Source organism: Neophocaena asiaeorientalis, unplaced genomic scaffold (genome assembly GCF_003031525.2).
Source record: "Neophocaena asiaeorientalis asiaeorientalis breed wild unplaced genomic scaffold, Neophocaena_asiaeorientalis_V1.1 scaffold218, whole genome shotgun sequence".
Taxonomy (NCBI): Eukaryota; Metazoa; Chordata; class Mammalia; order Artiodactyla; family Phocoenidae; genus Neophocaena; species Neophocaena asiaeorientalis.
Window position 1 is genome coordinate 12,487,076 of NW_020172818.1, and position 24,053 is coordinate 12,511,128.

Below are 24,053 nucleotides of genomic sequence, written 5' to 3' on the forward strand. Positions count from 1 at the left end.
TTTCTTCTCCTCCTGCATTCCATGAACATCTTGAGAGCTGGGCTGGGTCCTGCTCGCTGGTAGACCCCAGTTCCTGGCCGTGTACTTGGCACACTGCTGGGGCCGAATGACGCAGGTGGGCTGAAGGGTGGTTTTAGGCCCTGCCCCTCTCTCCCCAAGTTCACCTTCCCCTGCCACAGGGCGTCTTGCCCTTGGGTTCACCCTGCTTCTCTTCTGCTGATCTAATAACTCACCCTGGCAGTTTTTGAATCTTGACTCCAGTCTGACGTGTCACTATCTTCCTGAAGACTCAGGCTCTCTGTACCCTGTGTCACCTGTCCCTCCCTCTGCCGCCTACCCCTCCCTCACACTCTTTTCTCCGGGAAAATACCCCTTTGTTTACTTCTTGGTCAGGTTGGCGGGCCGCCCTGCACAGCAATTACATGAAACCTCTTATGTTGCTCTGAGTCCTGGACCCCAGGGGGAGGGCCCTGAATGATAAAACCAGAATAAAAAGGGGACTTGCCCCAGAGTTTCTGACCCTCCACGTGCTGGCAGAAGCAGCCAGTGGAGGTTTCGCCGGGGGAGCAACCTTGTTTTATTTCAATTTCAGAGTTTGTCCAGCGAGGCAGAGACCTGGTCAAAGCCTCACTGGTTCACCAGGCAGAGGGGATGGCAAGGCTCACGCTGGCCCAGCAAAAGGAACAGAGGAGCTTCCTGGCCACGGCACCGCAGACCGCCGACCCCGAGGAGTTCCTCCAGGTGACCTGCTCCTGACTTGCTCCCACGTCTGTGGGCACAGCCGTCCCAGGGAGCCACGCGGGTTGATCAGGGTGGCAGGAGGGGACTCGGCCCCCTGCTACTGCGCTTGGGTAGCCAGAGGCCTTGGCATCTGCCAGACGGGAGGTCTCTCCTCGCCTCCCACCTGTCAGCCCAGTGACCTTAGCCAGCTGCCTTGGACTCTGCATCCCTAGCTTCCTGGTCTGTAAGCCGGTGGCTCGAGCAGCACCACCCTCACTGGGACGATGCAAAGACGGTGGGAGGGACCGTGGAGAGGGCTTCGCACAGATGGCGCAGGGCAAGGGCCCAACCTGCGATGCAGACCGGTGTGCGATGTCCCCAGAGGGGACAGGCGTGTCCTGCATGTAAGGCGGGCTGTCACACAGGGATGGGCCCCCTCGCTGGGTCAGGTGGCAAGTCAGGGGAGGACCCTGCATGGGGGGCTGAGCAGGCAGGACCAGCGAGGTGGCCAAGGTAGCCAACGCTCGTGGTCTTGACTGGAAAAAAGACAAGGAGACCGGCTGGAGGGCAGGAAGCAAGGTGTCACCCTGCTTGAGGGATAGCAAGTGAGCCGGCGCCAGCACAGGCTGGAAGGACCAGGGCTTGCAGTTCGCAGAGAGAGAGCAGGACTCTGCCTCAGTGTTTCCCTGTGGGTGGAGGGGGGGTGGGGATAGGCAGGGCTGCTTGTCAGTGGCCGTCCCCCAGGGTTGGTAAGCATTTGGGTGCTAAGGCAGCAGGACCTGGGTTTGATGCTGACTCTGCCACTGTGTCTGAGTGACCTTGCTAACCCTCTGGCTTCCTCATCGGTGCAATGGGAATCATAGCACCCACCTTGCCGGGTTGTTAAGACTCAGCCAGACCAGTAAGGGGCAGCCATGGCCTGACTGTTTCTCTGGGTCCTTCTCTCTTTGCTAGCATTTGCTTGTCTCAGCTCTGCCGAGGGGATGGCAGGACCGTAGCTGGGTCCAGGCTCAGGCCAGAGCCCAGACACATGCCCTCCTTGGGGGGCGGCATGGTGGCGGCAGCTACACCCGAGTGAGAAGCCAGCGGCCAGAACAGAGGAGAGGTCTTCACGTCCCTGGTTCCCTGGTCCAGTGCCTTTCCCCACCCACAGAGCCTCCTCCCAGGGCCCACGCCTGGGGTTTCTGGGGTTTGTCATACCGTGGGGTGGGGGGCTGTTTCTGTCTTTAAGAAGATCCGTTTGAAGTGAGAGTGAAAAGATACAATTATACAGCAGTTTGTTACTCTGAGATTTCTAGGCCCTCCTCTCTGACATACATTGCTCAGTGCAAGTCCTGAGTGTGGAGACGGTGACAGCGTCAGCTCTGCAACCCAGGACTTCAGCACAGCCAGGACCTGGTGCTCAGGAAACCTGGTGCTCAGGAAACATGGGACCAAGGAGGGAAGGGTTGAGCGCATGCACACATGCATGCATGAAGGAATGAGGGAATAACTGAATGAACAAATGAATCGATGAATGATGGATGGGAGAACAAAGGAACACGTAACTGAATGAACAAAGAAATGAATGAAGAACCGACAAATGAAAGAAAAGTCAAACGAATGAAGGAAAGAATGAATGAACACGTGAACGAATGGATGGATGGATACAAAAGAACAAATTATTGAATGAACGAACAACAAAGAAGGGATTGAATGAACAAGGAACTGATGGATAAGCACAGACTTTGGCACCATGTGCAGCCCCTCCCTCTCAGCTCCCCTCCCACTCTGCCCCCACCAAGGCCAGAGGGTTCTAACTGCCTGGTCTCTGTTGCTGTAGCTCCTTGAGCTGGGACTGTGTTGGCCCCCCACCTTCCTTCCAGGGATCCCGCCTTGTTCTTCAAGACTGAGCTTACTCATTTCCCCCATGGGGCCTCTTCCCCTACAGCTGCCCCCTAAGAGGAGTCCACCCTCTGTGGTTTCACCTTGCGGTGCCTTCTGACCGTGTCTGGGGCACCTGGCGCACGCCTCCCTGTCACTCTGCTGGGCTCCTTGAGGTGCATTGGTCAGAGCGGAGTCTGGCCGGCCACTGACCACATTGACCTCCAGTGGCCCTGCTTGGCCTCGGGCTCCACTGGGTGGGCCTCCCAGGGCCTGGATGGTGGTCCCCAGCAACTGAAATCAGAAAATGATGTCTGGGTGGCCAGGAGAGAAGGGTGACAGGGGTGCTGGTCGCACCTTCTCCTGCTGGGTACACAGACAGAATCACAGTCTGTGGTTTTCCTGGAGGTCGGATTCACCGGTCCCGGCCTCAGCCACAACTCACAAGCCATGTAGGTCACATCCATCCCTGTGCCTCAGTTTCCTTGTGTATAAGTCGGGGTGAACATCCTTCCAACCTGAGAGGCGGGGTCCATTGAGGTTTTTCTGGGAAGAACATCAGCATTTTCCTTCCAGATTCAGCTCCTGTTTTACTCACAGGGTTTTCACGAGGTCCTGGAGAGGCAAAGGCTGAGTCGGAGTGACCTGGAGGAAGAGGAGAATGTCAGAGCCACCAAGGCCGTGGCCGCGCTCTGCCAGGTATGTGGTTTCCAAGTGGGACTGGCAGGAAAACCTCAGGATCTGGGCATGTGTGAGAACCTCACGTCCTCCTGGGCTGGGGACCCCGAGACCCTCTTTGGCAGAAACCAGGGAGGGAGGTTGGCCCAGGTCACATCTGAGGCCCCTTCCATTTCTGAGGTGCTCGGGACCCTCACCTCCAAATGTCCCTAGAGGCAAAGGTCTTTGGAAGTCAGCTCACCCAGGATGCAAATAGGCCAGCATTTGTGGGCGTCATGAGTGTAGAGCGGTGATGAGGAAGGAGGGTTGGGCTTGAAACGGAGACCTGAATTCCAGTGCTGGTGCCACCTCTGTCTCCCTGGGCAACTTCGTGCAGCTCTGGAATGATGGCTGGCTTTGAGATAACAGGAAGAGAGCACCTGAGCCCTCCAAAGCCAGAGGGCCTCCCGGGATGTGGCAGTGACCAAGACAGGCAGAGCTCCTTGCCCCGGGCAGGACACAGAGCTGCTGGGAAGGTGGAATGTGGCCCCGGTCAAGAAGGAAGGTCACAAGTGCCACCGTGGTGGGGAGCACCCTGGAGAAGGCTCACCTGGACCCAGAGTGCTTGCGTCTGCGTCCTGGCTCTCCTCCCTCCTCGCTGTGTGGCCTCCAGAACATTACTTGGCGTCTCTAGTTCTCAGTTTGCCCATCTGTGAAATGGGGCCAGTGATGCCCATCTTCATGGTGGTGGTGTGAACACCAAATGCCCTCGAGGCCCTTGGATAGCAGCTTGCACCTGGGACATGCCCAGTCCAAATTGGCTGCCCTTACAACATCCCTGCTGACGGGTGCAAAGAGGAGGGTTGAGAGACGTAGGGGTGAAGGTGAGGTCAAGGACGGCCATCCACTGGAGGTGATGCCTGAGATGGGCTTTGAATCAGGAGGTGAGCTCCAAGTAGACCAGGAGTCAGGGGGCAGCCCAGACAGGACATAAGGAAGGACAGGGAGTGCAGCCCCTCATCATGATGGCGACTGTGCAGGGTTCAGTGGTGTCTGTGAGTTTTCAGAGGCTGCCATATCAAAGTACCCCAGCCTGTGCCTTAAACACAGACATTTATTTTCTCACTGCTCTGGAGGCTGGAAGTCCAAGATCAAGGTATCATCTAGGTTGGGTTCTAGTGAGGCCTCTCTTCCTGGCTTGGAGATGGCTGCCTTCTCACTGTGTCCTCGCATGGCAGAGAGAGAGCTTAGGTGTCTCTTCCTCTTACAAGGACACCAGTCCTATCAGGTTAGGACCTCACCCTGTGACCTTTCTTAAGCTTCATTATCTCCTTAAAGGCCCTATCTCCAGATATAGTCACATTGGGGGTTAGGGCTTTAGCATATGAATTTTGGAGGGACATAATTCAGTCCGTAATAGTGTATCTCAAATTTCATGTCCACCAGGAACCTCAGAATGTGAACTTATGTGGAAATAGGGGGGCTTTGCAGATGTGATTAGTTAAGAAGAGATCATTCTGGATTAGCGTGGGCCCTAAATCTAATGACTGGTGTCCTTATGAGAAAGTCATTGTGGAGACAGACACACAGGTAGGTGGCCGTGTGAAGACAGGCAGAGACTGGAGTGATGTGGCCACAAGCCAAGGAACACCTGGGGCCTCCAGAAGCCGGAAGGGGCAGGAAGTATCCCCCCAGAGCCTCCAGAGGTAGCTGACACCTTGATTTCTGATTTCTGGCCTCTATAGCTGTGAGAGAATAGACTTCTCTAGTCTTGGCTACCCAGGAAACTGATACCGGAGCCAGTCTTGTTCAGAGCCAGCCACTGTTGTAAGTGCTTTCTGAGTATTTGATCATTTTATCCTCATGAGAATCCTGTGAGGCAGAAACTGCATTTTCCTTCCTTCACAGATAAGGAGCCAGGAAGGATTTTCTTGAGAAAAGTGCAGGGTGGGATTCAACTTGTCAAAGCCCCAGGCTCCCAGGCAGGAAAGGAACACCACCATGCCTGGGGGGAGTCAAGACTCAAATCCCTGGGCTGGGAGTGAGCACACTGAATTCCAGTCCCCTTCTGGGTACTAACATGCTGTGTGACCTTGAATTGGTTACATAATCTCTCTGTGCTGGCCCAACCATCCTGCTCAAGTCCTACAGCCAACAAGCAGAGAGATGGGATCTAAAGTAAGTCTCTCTAACCTCAGTGCTGATGTCCTCGCCGTGACCCATGCTGCTGAGCGTGGGCTGTGAATACCGCAGTGAGGACAGGCTCTGGACTCAGATGGCCTGGGGTCCAGTCCCAGCCCAGCCATTGACCAGCTGTGTGGTCGGCAGCAGGTTATCTAACTTGTACCTCAATTTCCTCTGATGCATAGCAGCATCTGAGGACCGCTGCCTTGGGGGGATGGGGTGAGAGTCCAATGGACTTAAGACTCACGGGCAGGTGCCATTCATGACGCGCCCACCTGAGCTCTTGTCCAGCAGGGGACAGTGTGTCCAGCAGGCTGACACTTCCTCTTTTGAGCTGCAGTTAGAATCTAAAGTCTTGGTCGACTAAATGCCACTTTCGTCCTCCACAAAGCAAGGATAAAACACTGAGCACTGCTACAGGGAGGAAATACATGTGGAAGTGCCGGGCCAGTCTCAGTGGGTGGCAGTGAATACATCATTTTCAGTAAAGATTTGATGATGCTGATGTGACCACAGCCTTATGCCCCAGCAACGTCCTTAGGATATTGTACACTTGGCTTACCGTTGCCAGCCCACTGAAGTTTGGGCCGAGGAAGTAAAGACACCCTTGTTTCTAGCATCAGGAGAGCCCAGCAGGTGTGAGTGAGGGCTGATGGCTGCTGGAGTCTCTGTCTTGGAAGCAGGCACCTGGAAATGCCCTGCATGAGGAGGGGTCAGTGGCAAGGTGAAGGGGGGCCAGCAGTTCTGTGCATCTGTGCAGGTCCTTCTGAAAGAAATGGCCCGAGGCTTGTGCCAGCTTCTCTCCCAGAGGCAGTGCAGAGCTGTTTCCTATGATTCACGTCGTCATTGCACAACAGGCCCCTCCGGTACCAGATAACTTTGGTTTATCTTACATCCCTTAATTGTGGAAATCGTTGCCTTGGGTATTGGAAACTGCTTTATCTGATATTTCCAAAAGGTGGAGGTTGAAATCCTCTGGTGTGGTGGAAAGAAGCCAATTGGAAGATTGGAATGCTTGGCGAGGACATTCCCGGGTGGGCGCCCAACATTCCTGGGTGGGCGACCTTGGGCAAGAGCCTTAACTGCTCCAAGCCCATTTCCTTATCTGCGAGATGGAGACAGAGAGCCTGGTGACCATTATGGTGGCGCAGGAGGGCAGGGCTGAGGGCCTCACGTGGCAGGTGCTCGGTTAACACCTTCCCTTCTGCCCCATCGCTGAGCGTGTTGATCAGGAAGCCTTGAGCCCAGGGGTGGTGAGCATGACTCTGGACCCGGGGCCTGGCGGAGAGTGTGGCTTCCTCGCCGACCAGCTGTAAGCTTGCGAGCCTGTTGGTTCATTCATTCAATGAATATTATCGAGCACTGCTTTGTGCAACCCACAGTCTCAGCACCGGGGCCTCAGCAGTGAACCAAACAGATAAAGTGCTTATTTTTGTGGAGCTGGAGAGACAGCAGCACATGTGGGGTTCCAGCAGCCACAGCAGCAAGGAGGCCAGTGTGGCAGCTCTGGGGGAAGGGGAGACAGGTACAGGCTAAGGTCAGAGTCTTGTAGGGCCTTGCAGTCCATCCGAAGATGTTTGCATTGACTTCTGAGGGAGGTGGGAAATTGCCGGCATGTTTTGAGCAGGGAAATGACTTGCCTTATGTTCCCAAGGATCCCTCTGGATTCTGTATGGCGGATGGACTGTAGGGGGCAAAAGTGGAAGCAGGGAGGCCTGGGGAGGCATTGCAGTGGTCCAGGCAAGAGATGCTGGGGGCCTGGCCCGGGATGGTGCGGGTGAGGATGGTGAGGAGGCCTGGGGTTGGGGTCTGTTTTGATGGTCAGTGTCGGGATCTCCTCTTAAAATGGGGATGGTCACTATCTGGGTCTTCATATGGCTATTCAGAGGTTTGAATAAGTTCACACATGCAACACATATAGAAGAGTGTGAGGCCCACAGTGAACACTTAAATCTGTTATCATGGTCCTGGTTAGTATCACTCACTGTCTAAGCAGGTGTGTCTGCACAGAATACACTCATGAGGTAACCTGCCTTGCAGTCTGGCTGGCTCCTTCCCAGACCTGGTCACACAGAGGCATAATTCCCCCCTTTCTTTGGGCACTGATCATGATATTATAGGCACGGTGGCTGTGAGATAAATTTGATCACCACCTAACGGTTCTCAGGCTGCAGAGAAAAGTGCATTTTTCTAAATTCCCACTGTCTCTTGGCCTCTAAACAAGCAGCGAATTCTCATTTTGACTGAGATGGATGCCACTAAATGACACGTCTCGGTGCCTTGTAGAGAGATTCCTGAAATGAGCCCAGAGTCTTCCTGATAATGACAGGCGCAGAGCTGAGTTTGCCACTGTTGCATCACAGGGCGCCCCGGAGACCTGCTTGTTTATTTGTTCATTTCTGACTGTCCTCCCCCTACTGTTTCTCCTGAAGGGCTCCTGGGGGAGTAGGGTGATAACAGCCCTGCCAAGGTCAGCCGTCTCAGCTTCAGAGTCTCATGGGAAGTTAGGGCTGAGGAAAATAAGAGAAAAAGTGAAGCTCTGTCCTCAAAGAAGACAGGAATAATAATGATAAGCACTCATGAAGTGTTTGGGAGTAGACCACCCTTGCTTCTGATACCAAATGCAAGTCCAGAGGTCCCCAAGACCACCCTCAGTTTCTTCAGTTCTCTAGAAGGACTCATACTGAAAACTGTTCTGCTCACGGTTATGGTTTATTACAGCAAAAGGATACAGATTTAAGTCAGCCAAGAGAAGAGGCACATGGGCAGAGTCTAAAGTTCTAAACACAAAGCTCCCAGTTATCCTGTCCTGGTGGAGTCATGGACAGTGCTAACTTCTCCTGGGAACAATGTGTGGCATGACACACTGAGCATTGCCATCCAGGGAAGCTCACCCAAGCCTTAGTGTCCACAGTTCTTATTGGGGCTCAGTCACATAGATGTGGTTGACCACCAACGTGGCTGACCTTAAGCCCCAGCCCCTCTAGAGGCGGAGCTGATGCCACGTGGCCCAAGGGCCCCACCCTAAATCGCATCACTGTCATAGATTGTCTGAAGCTGCCCAAGGTTCCCAGGTAAATAGAGACCCTCTTATCAGGCAGGACATTCCAAGAACTTAGAAGTCACTTCCCAAGAACCGTGGACCAAGGCCAGGCCTCTCTTTCAGCAAGGTCAGTTCTTCACTGCACAGCACTGAAAGGTTAAAGTATTTTGTTCAAGGTCACACAGCTGGGGGCCTGGGTTACAGGCCCAGGGCTGTAACCTTCAGGTGGGGAGAAGTGATTTGGTGGACAAGAGGAAGGCGGGGGCGTGGAGTCCTTGCTGGGAGGGCTGCGGTGTGTTCTGCAGAATCCAGCTGGGGATGACACATTACAGGCAATCAGGCAACAGTGATGAGTAAATGAATGGGTGAATCAATGCATCAGTGAATATATCAATCAGCTGAAACATTGGCATCCTGAAGATGGTGTGTTATTGCTGATAGAACAAACTACCACAACTTAAACTTAAAAACAACTTAAAAGTTATTACCTTACGTTTCTGGAGGTCAGAAGTCCAAAATGGGTTTTAGTGGGCTGACATGAAGGTATCGGCAGGGCTGGTTCCTTCTGGAGGCTCCAGGGAAGAATTCATGCCCTTGCCTTCTCCAGCTTCTAGAGGTGCCTGCATTGCTTGGCTTGTGGCCTCTTCCTCCATCTCCAGGCCACAGCCATACTCTTCCTGCCTCTGCTTCCATCCTACATCTCCTTTCACTCTGACCACCTGCCTCTCTCTTTCATTTACGAGGACCCTTATAATTATGTGGGACCCACCTAGATAACCCTGGATAATCTCATCTCAGGATCCTTGCTTTTCACTTAGTCCTTTCATCACATCCACAAGATCTCTGACTGTGTGGCACATTCAGAGGTTTCAGGGATTAGAACATGGACATCTTGGGGAGCCATTATTTTGCCTATCATAGGAGGGAAACAGTAAGTTTCCAAAGAGTAGAAGAAACTAGGTTTGGGAGAAATACCAAAACAATGATTTGGGGGCAGTGTTCTATTGGAAGTAGATCTTGAGAAGGAAATTGACAAGTGTAGGCACCATACAGCTCCTGTCACTGGAAAGAGGATTTCCGTAGGTGCTACAGAGGGTGAGTCAATTCCATGGTCCTTTATCAAGGTGAAAGTGTGATAAATCATCACTAAGTATGACAAGTCTTAGAAAGATAGACTGGCATGCTTACGCCTACTTTACTGTAGCAAACTACGGGAACGTGGCTTTTTGTTTTATTTTAGCAAGACTAGTAGAGTAATTAATTTATGTTTTCTTTATGTACAGAAGTAAAACTTGCCAGTGCCCGCAGGGTACCACATGCTACCTGATTATACCTCTCCCTCCTTTTAGTAATTTTCACAGTCAGCTCACCTCCCTGCAAAGAGTTGCAAAACTGCAAAGGAGAGAAGAGTCACTCAGGAATCAGACAGGCCAGGTTGTGGGCCTGATTCAGCTCCTGGTCCATATCATTTAACCTCTCTGATGTAGGAATTCTTAGCTGCCTTCTTTTGTAGATTGACCATATGAAAGAACCCACTTAATACCCCAGAATGCCACCCATAGCTCTCAGGATAAAGTCCAACATCCTTAACCTGGCCATGGTGACCACCCAGCCTGGCCAATGAAGTGCTCACGTGGCCTGACCCATGAGACCCATCTGACTTGGCCCAAAGGCCAACCTAGTCTGGTCCCTGAGACCCAGCCAACCTGCCCCATAAGGCCCCCTGACGTAGCCCACAAGGCTCACGTGACCCAGCCCACTCACCACTTGTTTGGAGGCATGTCCCTTGCTCCCTGCCTTCCAGCCAACCTCAGACATCCCTCAGCTCCCCAAAGGTGGCCCAGTCCCTCCTGCCCCAGTGCCTTTGCACGTGCTCTTCTGCGGCCTGAAATACCGTTCCCTCCATCCCCTCAGTTTGGCTTGTTCTCCTATTGTCTCAGCTTACATGTCACTTCTTCAGGGAGCCCTTCTCCGACTCCCCGTCAGATCGGTTAGATTCCCTGGTCTGTCCCTAGGGCTCCCAGCCTCCCTGCCATCACACTTGCCATAGGATATTGTGAGTTCCTGTGCGATGTCTGCCCCCTCACTGGGGGTGCGTTCTCTAAAGTCAGGGTCCACGTCAGCTTTGTTCACCCAGTGGCCCTGGCACAGAGCCTTCCTGCAGTAGGTGCTCAAGAGACATTTGCAGGATGAACCTGTGAAGGCTGTGAGGATATGACACCTTTACACCAGAGCTTTCACCTTTAGGGCCCCTTCTGTCCGGTGTGGTATCACGTAATTATGACCACAGTAATGCTGTGCAACAAGATACCTCAAAACCCTGTTGCTGAAAATGACAGTGATTTATCCCCAGGGTCTGTGCATCAGCTGGTGGTTGGCTGATCTAAGCGTGACTAACACAACTTGGCCACGCACACAACTGTCTCTACTCTTCCTAGGACCAGTGGGCTGGCCTGGGAATGTTCTCCTCATAGCGATGACAGGGGTCTAGCCTCCAAACTAGCCCATTTCACCTCCACCTCATTCTGTTGACCAACGCAAGTCACATGACTGACCCGAAATTAAAGGGTTGGGGAGGCGCTTCCCACTCCCTGTGGGAAGGCATGCAAGGTTATGTGGCAAAGGGCATGGCTCTGGGGGAGAGGAAGATCTGGAGCCACTGTGCCCATCCACGCACACGTCTCCTGTGTCGCATGTCCTCAGGAAGCAGGTATCATTTTCCTCCTCTGTTGGGTGAAGCCCCAGAGAGGAAGAGAGTCGCCCCTTGTCACACTGCTGGCAAGTGACCCAGTGCAGGTGGGTTCCCAGACTCCTGACCCTTGATCCAACCTACTTCCAGTTTTGTGGGTTTTTTAACATCTTTATTGGAGTATAATTGCTTTACAATGGTGTGTTAGTTTCTGCTCTATAACAAAGTGAATCAGCTATACATATACATATATCCCCATATCTCCTCTCTCTTGCGTCTCCCTCGCTCCCTCCCCATCCCACCCCTCTAGGTGGTCACAAAGCACCGAGCTGATCTCCCTGTGCTATGCGGCTGCTTCCCACTAGCTATCTATGGACTTATATATAAGTCCATGCCACTCTCTCACTTCATCCCAGCTTCCCCTTCCCGTTTTTAAGAGACCCAGTTTCACCTGTGCTCTTAGCACTGCTCTGTCCCAGGATCCTGTGCACACCTCACTCTGAAGTAGTTAACTGTGCATCTTCAAAACTGTCAGGGTGTGGTCCCTGCAGAGGAATATTTCTGGTTCCTGTGATGAACCGGAAACTCACAGGGAGCCGGGCCATGTCCGTGGGATCCTGGAAGTACATGTTTTATTCCCTCAGTCAGCACTCACCCTCATCTTCAGACCTGGCCACATCCGCGCCTTGTGTGAGCTCCTTCACGGGTGCAGGCTGCCAGGTCTTGACTCCTCTGCATGGCATTGAGCTCCCTGCCCCCCGGAAGGCTGACCCCCTGCTGCTCCTCTGCTTCCACACATCCTGTGCTTCCGCCCATTGGCCCACCTGGCTTTCTCCCAAGGGCACATGCCCGCCTCTGCTGGGAACGCCCCCTTCCCTTCCCTCTCTCCTCCCCACCCTGCAAGCAAATGGAAACACACACTGCCTTTTCTCCAAAATGCTCTGTTCCGGGAAAAAAAATAGCAACAGGTAACATTTATTGAGAGCCACACGCTAACTTTCCCAACCCCTCTGGAATGAGAATAGCTGGCGTTTATGAAGCGTTTGCTCTGTGCTGTGTGCTGTATCTAATCCCTGACAATCAGCCCTCAAGGCAGGTGCTGTCTTTGCAGATGTAGCTCGCATCTTATTCCTTTTGCAGGTACGAAAACTGAGACTCCTTTTCAAAGGTTTCAGAATATGTGCCCTTCCCCTGCCCCAGTCCTTTCTCTGCAAGAAGACTGGAGAGGACACTGGATCCTCTGGGTCAGGCTGCAGAGGCGGAAACCCGAGTGAAGGACGAGTCAGGGTGAAATGCTGCCCTAGCTTGGGTTCTTTGTGCTTCTATTTGAGGAAAAGTGCAGGGCTGAGGCCCAGGGCCAGCCTCTCCTCTGACCAGCGTCCCCTGCTGTCCGACCCCTCACACACGCTAAGAGAGAAGAACACGGATTAATTCCTGTTCTATTTCAGGCACAGAATAAATCATCATCTCCCAAACGAAACGTGTCAGCGTTAAGTGGGAAGCCATGTGTTTTATGGCCTATCAGAGCACGTGCGATGACGCAGATGTGTCTCTGTCCAGGGAGCAGGCAGAATCCAGCACATTTTTTATTAGAAAGAGCCTCGACTAATGGACCATGTAGCTTTTACAAAGTTCACCTTTCTTGAATTTGCAAACAGTGTATTTTTGCAGTTTGACAATCATAAACAAAAAAGAAAAAGGTGTGTCTTAGTATCCCCAACTGCTGCTATGGAAGGATAGATTCCAACATAGGAGAATCAATTTTTAAAATCTGTCTCCTAGCAGAAAATTGGGATTTCCAGAGGCTGGAAGAAAATGTAAATCACTCCCATATTATTAAACCATTTTTATTGTGAAATGTAATAGACACAAATAAATGGATAACACATAACCTTATGGATTAACAAATGACTATTAAAAACACCCATCTATGTAACACATAACCTTATGGATTAACAAATGACTATTAAAAACACCCATCTATGTAACCCCCATCCAGATCAAGAAAGAGATCATGACCAGGACCTCTGAAGCCCCCTCACACCTCCTCCCAATCCCAATCCACTCCCTGCTCACAAAACAATATTAAGAAAAATTAATAAGACCTAAATAAATGTAAAGATATACCATGTTTCTGGATTGGAAGATTTGATATTGTAAAGATGTTCATCCTCACCAAGTTGATCTATAAATTCAAAGTGTTAATCAAATTGGTGGCTACTAGTTATGGAGGATATGGACTGAAGCTACACATACACACAGCCCGACAATTCCGCTCCTTGGCATATGCCCAAGAGAAACAAGCGCACATGTGTATCAAACAGCATCCACAAGAAAGTTCATATCAGCAGAATGTGTGATAGTCTAAAATAAGAGGCCACACAAATGTCCCTCAACAGTAGAATGGATAAATGGTGGTGTACTTATACAGTGAAATACTACAGACCAGTGAGGAAGAATGAACTACTGCTACACACGACAACACAGAGGAATCTCACAAGGACATATAAAGTTGAGATACACAAACCTAACATGCTATATGATTCCATTTACATAAAATCAGGACCTTTGTAGTTTCTACCCTCAGGTATAATGTTTGCTATCGTTTTTTTCTTTTTTCAGATTGAGGAAGTTTCCTTCCATTTCCTATTTTGCTAAGAGTGTTTCTTCTGCATGGAAATTAAATTTTGTGGAGTACTTTTTTCTTCATTTATTCACATAATCACCATGATGCTTTTCAGCTTTATTTTGTTAATGTGACAAATTGCATCAATTTGGGTAATGCCATTAAGTGCATACAAATTTAGAACCTTTACATCTTTCTGGTGAATTAAACCTTTCGGTGCTATGAGCTGACCCCCTTTCTCTCTAGAAGAGCTTTTTTTCATAAAAACTATTTCGTCTCCTTTTTTTTTAATTTATTTGTTTTTATTTTTGGCTGTGTTGGGTCTTCATTGCTGTGCGCGGGCTTTCTCTAGTTGTGGTGAGCAGGGACTACTCTTCGTTGCGGTGCGCGGGCTTCTCATTGTGGTGGCTTCTCTTGCTGCGGAGCACGGGCTCTAGGTGCGCAGGCTTCAGTAGTTGTAGCACGCGGGCTCTAGAGCACAGGCTCGGTATTTATAGCACGCGGGCTTAGTTGCTCTGCAGTATGCGGGATCCCCCAGGGCCAGGGATTGAACTCGTGTCCCCTGCATTGGCAGGCAGATTCTTAACCACTGCACCACCAGGGAAGCCCTTTATCTACCATTAATGTCACAAAAAGTGACCCTGTGTTTATTAGGTGCTGCTTATTCTCTCATCCATTCTTTGTTAAAAAGAATTACCTAAGAGCGTCATGGTTAGATCATGGGTGCATCCAATTAACCTCTCTCTTTTTTTTTTTTTTTTAAATTTATTTATTCATTTATTTATTTTTGGCTGTGTTGGGTCTTCGTTTCTGTGCGAGGGCTTTCTCTAGTTGTGGCAAGCGGGGGCCACTCTTCATCGCGGTGCGCGGGCCTCTCACTGTCGCGGCCTCTCTTGCTGCGGAGCACAGGCTCCAGACGCGCAGAGCTCAGTATTTGTAGCTCACGGGCCCAGCTGCTCCGCGGCATGTGGGATCTTCCCAGACCAGGGCTTGAACCCGTGTCCCCTGCATTGGCAGGCAGACTCTCAACCACTGCGCCACCAGGGAAGCCCAGCCTCTCTTTTACATGTACAGATAAAGCCTCAGTTTCCTCATCTGTAAATTTCTTTCATCAGTTTTGAAAGATTTCTCAGCCATTATCACTTCAAATATGACTACTGCCTGGACTCTCCCTTCTTTCCTTCAGGGACTCCAATTAAACATTTTGGACTTTCTCACTGTATCTTTTAGCCTTTATCTTCTCCTCCGTATTTTCCATCCCTTAGTCTCTCTTTACTTTGTTCTGGATTTTCTCCTGATCTTTCTTCCAGTACTAATTCTCTCTCCAGCTGCATCTAAACTGCAATGAAACCTATACGTTGGGTTCATATTATTGAGCAGTGTTTGTCAATTCTAGAAGTTCTGACTTTTTTTTAAACTAAGTAATGTTACTTTTTATAATTTCTAGCTCTTTGCTTTAAGGTTTAAGAGTGGCTTTTAACGTCATGAGCAAGGTAAGCATCAATCCTTTAAAGTCCTTGTCTTCTAATTACACTCTCTGGACTACCCGTGGGTTTGTTTTTCATGTCTGTTGTTTGTGTAGGTCTTTGGTCATATTCTTATCTCCTTGTGTACCTGTTTATTTTTTCCTCATATGCCTTGTCTCAGATTTGTACATATATTGGTAAAAATATTTTCAAGCATGCAGTGATGCTCTCCTCCCGCAGAGAGGATTTTCCTTTGCTTCTGCCCAATGACTGGGCCTCTGATGATCCAGAGTCATGTTAATTCGAGGTCTGGACTTGAAATATGCCGGGTCACCCACATGACCAGACTCCAGGTTGCCATCTGTTTAAACCAGTCAGATCTGGTTTCCTTCCATTTCAATCATGTATCTCTGGTGCTGCTTTTTGGGTTCCAGCCCTAGGTGTGGATTGGTTTACGAGGCCCCAACCCATATGAGCTGTGAACTCCACCTTCTGTCCCTTCGACTGCTTGAGGCTGTCCGAGGTCCATCAGCTGTGCAGCCATCTGCCCTGGATTGACCTACACCCCTTATGTAAACACAGCCCAGGGGCCGGGCGCACTTCTCTGACTGCATCTTCTCCCGACCTTGGGTACCACACTCTTCACTACCTTGTTAGCTCTTTCGGACTTTTATGATGATTTAATAAACATTTTGTCCAGCTTTTTAAAAAAATTCATCTTCTGCAGGGAGAAATTGGTTCAAATTACCTGGTTGGCCACTCTCAGAAGTAGGATCTCTAAATCTTTTTAAAAGGTGTGGGTCCCTTGTGCCCCTGTCATGGTCACTTTATTACAAACAAAGTTCAGCTTGGCCATGAACTTTTTAAAACATGGCATTCACTGGGTTTCGTTAACACTGATTTGAGTTAAATTTAACTTATATTCATTGAGCACACCAAGTATGACTTCAGTACACCAGAGGAGGTGCTGAGAATTTTTTTTCCAAAAATAACCAATTATCCTTGTAGCATACAGGTTAAGAGCATGAGTCCAATAGTCCAACAGCCAGGACCCACCCTCTACAAATGTCCAGTTACTTATCTTCTCTGGGTCTTAGTTTCCTCATCTGTAAATTAATGGTAATTATAATAACATCTTCATTGGACTGTTAGAAGGATGAATGGGATTATACAAGAAAAGTGTTTATGACACTCTCTGGCACATGGTAAGAATTCATAATTATTAACAATTATTATTACCTGATATTTGCCGGGTGCTTTTCTAGGCCCTATAGATGCTAAAGTAATAAGACTTTATTCGTAAAAAACCCTGTGGTCGGCATATATATGGAATCTAAAAAAAAAAAAAAAGTTTCTGAAGAACGTAGGGGCAGGACAGGAATAAAGATGCAGATGTAGAGAATGGACTTGAGGACACAGGGAGGGGGAAGGGTAAGCTGGGATGAAGTGAGAGAGTGGCATGGACTTATATATACTACCTAATGTAAAAGAGATAGCTAGTGGGAAGCAGCCGCATAGCACAGGGAGATCAGCTCCGTGCTTTGTGACCACCTAGAGGGGTGGGATGGGGGGGTGAGTGGGAGGGAGACGCAAGAGGGAGGAGATATGGGGATATAGGTATATGTATAACTGATTCACTTTGTTATAAAGCAGAAACTAACACACCATTGTAAAGCAATTATACTCCAATAAAGATGTTAAAAAAACAAAACAAAACAAAAACAACCCTGTGGTTGGGAGGCCTTCCCAGAAGAGGAGACCTCAAATTGAGTTTGGAACATGTGAGGGGAGTTCCTAGATGGAGAAGGGGAAATGGGCATTCTGCATCATGTTGGTGTGTGATGCATTCAGAAACTGCAGTCAGGTGCTTAGTCTAGGAGGGTGTGAGACGTGGGTGCAGATCTGAGTATGTTGCAGCCTCTGCTCTTAGGCAGTTGTGGTCCAGGAGGGATGACAGATAAACTATAGTTTTGATGCCCTGGTGGGGCTAACCAAAGAGCTGCAGGAGCCCAGGGTGAGAAATGTCCATGTTAGTCTGAGTGGCCCAGGCAAGGCTTCACAGCGAAGGGATTATTTTGCAGGGGTTTTGCAGGGTGAAGAGGAGTCCATTTCAGATGTGAAAGTGCCTGGAGGTGGGGAGAAGGGGAGAGGCTTTAAAAAGCATCCATATAATGAAACATGCAACGAGATGCCATTTATGTGAAGTAACACACACACCAAAAGCCACATTTATGGGCATCATATATAGTGAAAGTATAGAAATCTAAATTGGAGACAGAGATGCTGAATTCATGGGGATGGCTATCTCTGAGGACACTGGGAGGGAGGGGAAAAGAATTGCAGAGCGAACTTAAAGGATTCCAACTTAACCTGTAAGGTTTAGTGTTTTTAGTCTGAAACGAAAAGGAAAACTGAGTGGTGGATTCAGAGATGTTTAATGTATTATTATCTACAGTTTTTTGTTTTTCACAATTAAAAAGAGTTTTAGAAAGAGAATGGAGTGGGGGAGGTGGGATGAAGGTAACAGAATGGTGAGAAATGAGGCAGCCCCTGAAGCCCTGCTAGGCAGGTCTGATTGCGATGGGAAGAGAGGTCTTCCAGGTTATTTGAGCTGGAATTGAAGGATCTATGCTTGTGCAAATAACTCGCCTAAGTGTGGAGGGTGGAGGGAGGCAGGGAGACCAGTGAGGGGTCGTGAAAATAATCTGGATGGAGGTTTAGAGGAAACGCCAGTGGTTAAGGGCTCATTGGGTCAAAAGCGCAGGTCTGGCACTTGACAGGGTGAGGGTGAGAGGGCTGGAAGGCAGTGGGCGTTTCCCAAGACTGAGTGTGTTTGTGTGCATGTGTGTGCATGCACGCGCCTGTGTGTGATTTGAGAGCTCCCTTCGCTGGATTTCCTCTGTGTCCCGCGTGAAACACTCGGCCCTGCCCTGGGTGAGAGCCTGACACGTAGCTCCGTCGTGTGGCTCTCGGCTTCAGGAGCTGTATCGCAGCACCATGGAAACGTTCCAGAAGTTTGTGGACGTCCTGTTCCTCCAGACGCTCCCCTGTGTGACTGACCTCTCCCAGGCAGAGTGTGAATACCTGAGGCAGGAGGCCCAGGAGAACGCGGCCCAGCAGCTGGAGAAGTTGGATCGCTTCCGGAGTCAGCAGTGGAAACTCTTCCAAGATCTCCTGGAGCAAGAAAAGCAGGTGCAGCATTTTGTAAAACTGGGTCTGGAGTCTGCCTTTTTTTTTAAACTTCTGAAGAATAACGAGGGATTTCCATCTCTGAGCATCCCCTAGTGCCTATGCTAGATGCTTTACCAAGATTCTGGTTGCCAACCTTTCACACTGGGGAGAGGGGGAGAAGACGGCAAGAGCCCTCCTCTCCCAGGATAGGAGGTCAGTAGATGATGCCTTCGGTTAATACAACAAGGGCAGCAAAGCCTTCTTTAGAATAATAGAAATAAACGACAGAGAGCGGTTCTCCAAGGGAGTGGACTGCTTGGGGGGAGGAGCTGCACACACGGGACTCCTGTTTCTCAATGAAAGTCTATTTCATTATTAAAACCATGTATATATGTGGTAGACAGAATAATGTCCCCACATCCTCATCCCCAGAACCTGTGAATATGTTACCTAACAGGGCAAAGGGGCCTGATGGCGTGCAATCAAATTAAGGATCTGGGGATGTAAAGATTATTCTGGATTATCTGAGTGGCCCAGTGTGATCACAAGGGTCCTTTTAAAAGGGAAGGAGGATGCTCAGAGTCAGAGGAGATGTGAGGACCTAAGCAGAGGCTAGAGTGATGTGCGCATCGGCCAAGGAATGCGAGAGGCCTCGAGAAGCTGGAAGAGGCAAGGAACAGACTCCCCCCAGAGTCTCCAGAAGGAACACTGCCCTGTTCCTTTCATTTCAGACTTCTGACCTCCAGAAATGTAAGATACTAAATTTATGTCATTTGAGGCCACAGCGTTTGTAGCCATGTGTTACAATAGCTATGTAAACTAATATACCTCAATTTTATTTTTAAAGAATTAAGTTTTTTTTTTTTTTTTGCGGTACGCGGGCCTCTCACTGTTGTGGCCTCTCCCGTTGCGGAGCACAGGCTCCGGACGCGCAGGCTCAGCAGCCATGGCTCACGGGCGCAGCCGCTCCGCGGCATGTGGGATCCTCCCAGACCGGGACACGAACCCATGTCCCCTGCATCGGCGCCACCAGGAAAGCCCTCAAATTTCTAAATGAAAATGCCCACATTTCCTTTCTCTCTTGCTTTCCTGCATGCTAGAGGCTATAAAAGTAACATGCTCAATATCCCAGCATCTAGAAGTGGCCGCGTGCAGTTCTAGCCTATGAGAGAAAGTACGGTACCTGCACAAGGCTTCTGTTCCCTAATACAGAGGCCAAGTGTTGCTAGGAGACATCCTCCTCTTCAGTGTTCCCTGTTCTTCGTGCCCAGAGCAGGTACAGGAGGACTGGAGGTATGCTGGCCTTCCTTTGACTTAGAGACAGGATTCAGGAGGGTGGGGCAGAAAGGCGGACTGTCCCAGCCCTGGACTGCCTACCCCAAGGTGCTTGTTATGAGAAACACTCTGTCTTTTTACATTGAGTGTTCAGTTAGGTACAAAAGAGCGCTCAACTGATGCAACCAATAGAGGTTTTCTAAAGCAACTAACGGGAGCTGTCCAAAATACCAATAAATAAAGGGAAGCATCACGGGGCCATTTCCAGCCAGGGACGAGCATAGGGCCTAGTTTCCTGCCTGTCCAATTTATTAGACCTCCTTCTAATTAATTTCAATCCACCATCAGCTGCATTGTGTTGTCCTGTCACTGGTACCTTGCAGTCTCCTCGATATGGCTGTAGGCTCCTGGAGGACAGCAACCCTGCTTTTCATATTTCACTTCCTTAATCAAAGCCCAGTAGCTGGGATATAGCAAATGCTCAGGAAAACTTGGCTGCATTTCCAGCAACAATAATGCAGCTTTGGAAATTATCACAGGGTCACCGAGGGTAAATGAAGCTGAATTCCTCTGATTCTTACCAATCCTGGGCCCCAGACCATATAATTTACCATCTCCGGGGAAAAAGGGGAGAAACCTGGGCCTCAGCAGTTTGGAAAGATCACCAGATAAGTCTGATGTGCCTCTGATGTCGGCTCCCAAATGGGGATCAGGCCTTTTAGAGACAGTTGTGGTCTGAAGACAGGCTTCTAATGTTGGAAGCTGAATGCCTGGGTTTGAACCAGAGCAACCCCGTTAATGGGCTGGGTGACTCTTGCCGGTCACCTGGCAGATTTCCCACAACTCTGCTTTTGCACAGCTCGCTAAATTTCTCTGAACCTCAGCTTTCATGTGAAAAATAGGGATCAAAATACCCAACAGGGTTGCTGCGAGATAATGCAGGTTAAGACCCTTCACGCAGTATCTGTTCAGTTGCTTAATGACTGACATTGAAAAAATCTAGAACTTCATTTCTGATAAATTATTAGGCAAACAGCCATGATTCATCTAAAAACCTCTAGTTATGAGTCTTAAGTTACTTTACGCAGATGTCAGACAATGCATAGCTTCTGGTTTTTATTTTTTATTTACTTTGTGAGCATATACATGCGTGTGAATATTCCTTTGCTTGTGCAGAAGTATTTCAAGAGGAGTTCTGCATGCAAGAAGCAAGCAGAAGTTAATGACCTCATCAACTGATTAAATAAGTATGACCCAAGTCTGTTTTCTCAAAGTTTGGATGTCAAAATTAATTTACTGATTGATTGTTTAATTGCCTTAAATTACCACAAGATATTTAGAGATCCATATTCTCTCCCACTTGCCATATTTCCTTGTTGATGATAAAAATGAGATGAACTTTCTGTGGTCAAGATGAATATTTAGTCATGAGATGAAAAGGCCAACAAAACTGTTCATGGAAAATCTAACACACACCCAGACTATGAAATGCATTTTCCACTTATTTTCTATCCAAAAGGCCTTGGTGATTTCATATCCTGTTACTCAGAGAAGTTGTTAAGTGTTGTGGAGTTTGTCAGTCACACAATTGGAACAGGTTGTAGAATGGTGGTTCTCAAAATGTGATCTGTTCTAATGCAGGTTTGTGGGCTTCTCCCCAGTCTGCTGAGAGCAAGCCCTCTGGTCTCCCTGAACCCACGGCCCCTTGTGGTCTATTCTCAACCTCCAACCAGAGTGATACTTTCACTTAAAACTTTTTTTTCTCTTGCATTTTATTAAAAGAAATTTTTTTCTCTTCCATTTTATTAAAAAAATTTTTTTCTCTTCCATTTTTATCAAGATGTAATTGACATTACAGCACCATGTAAGTTTAAGGTATACAGCATAATGATTTGACTTCCATACATCATGAAATGATGACCACAGTAGGTTTAGTGGACACCCATCATCTCCTATAGATACAAAATCAAAGAAATAGAAAAAAATATTTTTTCCTTGTGGTGTGAGGATTTACTGTCTTAGCAATTTTCATACAGAACATAGAGCAGTGTTCATTATACTTGCCATGTTGTACATTACATCCCTGGTACTTATTTATCTTACAAGTGGAAGTTTATACCTTTTGACTATTTTTATCCAATTCCTCCTCCTCCTCCTCCAGTAACCACAAATCTGATCTCTTTTTCTATGGGTTTGTTTGTTTCTTGTTCGTTTTTGAAGTATAAATGACCTCAACACTACGTTCGTTCCTGTTACACAAAACAGTGATTCAATGTCTGTATATTTCAAAATTATCACCATGATATGTCTAGTTATGACATGTCACCATACAAAGATATTAAATAATTATTGACTGTATTACCCACATTTCATACCCCTGACTCATTTACTTTGTAACTGAACTTTGTGTCTCTTAACCTCCCTCACCTATTTCTCTCCTCCCCCCCACCCCCTCCCCTCTGGCAAGCACCTGTTTGTTCTCTGTGTCTGTGACTCTCTCTTTTGTTACGTTTGTTCATTTGTTTTGTTTTTAAAAATCCACATAAAAGTGAAATCATACAGTATTTGTGTTTCTCTGTCTGACTTACTTCACTTAGCATAATAGCCTCTAGGTCTGTCCATATTGTCACAAATGGCAAGATTTCATTCTTTTTTATGGCTGGGTAGTATTCCATTGTATATACCACATCTTCTTTATCCATTCATCTATCAACGGGCACGAGTTTGCTCCCATATCTTGACTATTATAAATAATGCTGCAATGAACATAGAGGTGTGGATATCTTTTCTAATTAGTGTTTTAATTTAATTCGAATAAACACCCAGGAGTGGGATTGCTGCCTTATATGGTAGTTCTGTTTTTAATATTTTGAGGAATTTCCGTACTGTCTTCCATATTGGCTGCACCAATTTACATTCCCACCAACAGTATATAAGGGTTCCCTTTTCTTCACATCCTCGTCAAAACTTATTTGTTGTCTTTTTGGTAATAGCATTCTGACAGACATAAGATGATACCTTATTGTGGTTCTGATTTGCATGTCCCTGACGACTGGTGATGTTGAACATCTTTTCATGTGCCTGTTGGCCATCTGTATGTCTTCTTTGGGAAAACGTCTATTCAGATCCTCTGCCCAATTTTTAATGGGGTTGTTTGTGTTTTTGATGTTGAGTTGTATGAGTTCTTTGTATATTTTGGATATGAACCCCTTATAGGATGTATCATTTGTAAATATCTTCTCCCGTTCAATAGGCAGCCTTTCCGTTTTGTTGATAGTTTCCTTCACTGTGCAAAATCTTTTCAGTTTGATTTAGTCCCGTTTGTTTATTTTTGCTTTTGTTTCCTTTGCCTGAGGAGACATATCCAAAAAAATCTTACTAAGACCACTGGAAGGTGAGTCTGGTCTTGGGGCTAGTGCTGGCCCACCGGTGGGCGGAGCCAGGTCCCGGGACCTCTGGCTGCAGGGTCCTGGGGGTCCTAGAGTTGATGTTGGACCACTGGTGGGCAGGGTAGGGTCCTGGGCCAGCTGAAGGCTCTCAGGGGTCCTAAGGCCGTTGGCCTACTGGTGGGTAGGGCTGTGTCCCTGCCTGGTGAGCTGCTTGGCTTGAGGTGTCCCAGTACTGGTGCCAACAGGCTGGTGGGTAGGCTGGATCCCTGTGCTAATGAACCAGAGGGAGGCTTCCGAAAGGGCGCTTACCAGCACCAGTGTCCTTGTGGTAGAATGAGCTCCCCGAAATGGCTGCTGCCGGCATCTATGCCCCCAGGGGGAGCGCCAATTGCCTCCTGCCTCCTGGGAGGCTCTCCAAGATCAGCAGGTGGGTCTGACCCAGCCTTCTTTCAAATTACTACTTCTGCCCTGGGTCCTGGACCTTGTGAGATTTTGTACGTACCCTTTAAGGATGGCTCTCTATTTCCCATGGTCCTCTGGCTCTCCCGAAAACATAAGCCCCACTGGCCTTCAAAGCCAAATGCTCTGGGGGTTCATCTTCCCAATGCAGGACCCCTGGGCTGGGGAGCCTGATGGGCCTCGGACCCCTTACTCCTTTGGGAGAACCACTGCAGTTGGAATTATTCTCCTGTTTGTGGGTCACCCACCTGGAATTATGGAACTTGACTTTACCGTGACTCTGTCCCTCCTACCCATCTCCTTGTGGCCTCTTCTTTATACCTCTAGGTGTAATTTCTTTTCTGGTGTTTTTTTCAGGTGTTTCTCATCAATAGTTGCTCTGTAAATAGTCATTTTGATGCGCCATGGGAGGAGGTGAGCTCAGGGTCTTCCTATTCTGCCATCTTGGCCAGTCACTGCTCCAGAGGGAGTGTATCATATACCACTCATTTTTTTTTTTTTTTTTTTTTTT

The 24,053-nt window shown here is 48.6% G+C and overlaps 1 protein-coding gene across 7 annotated transcripts in view; it reads left to right on the forward strand.

Annotated features, from left to right (window-relative positions):
* Positions 1 to 24,053, forward strand: part of EVC (EvC ciliary complex subunit 1) — an 83,341-nt gene that overhangs the window by 39,158 nt on the left and 20,130 nt on the right. For 6 of the 7 annotated variants that reach the window (XM_024741798.1, XM_024741799.1, XM_024741802.1 and 3 more), the window contains 3 exons: positions 593 to 741; positions 3,184 to 3,282; positions 18,228 to 18,440. In XM_024741798.1, the coding sequence (XP_024597566.1) occupies positions 593 to 741; positions 3,184 to 3,282; positions 18,228 to 18,440 (461 nt within the window). The remainder of the gene's footprint in view (positions 1 to 592; positions 742 to 3,183; positions 3,283 to 18,227; positions 18,441 to 24,053) is intronic. The other variant, XM_024741804.1, reaches the window with a different exon arrangement.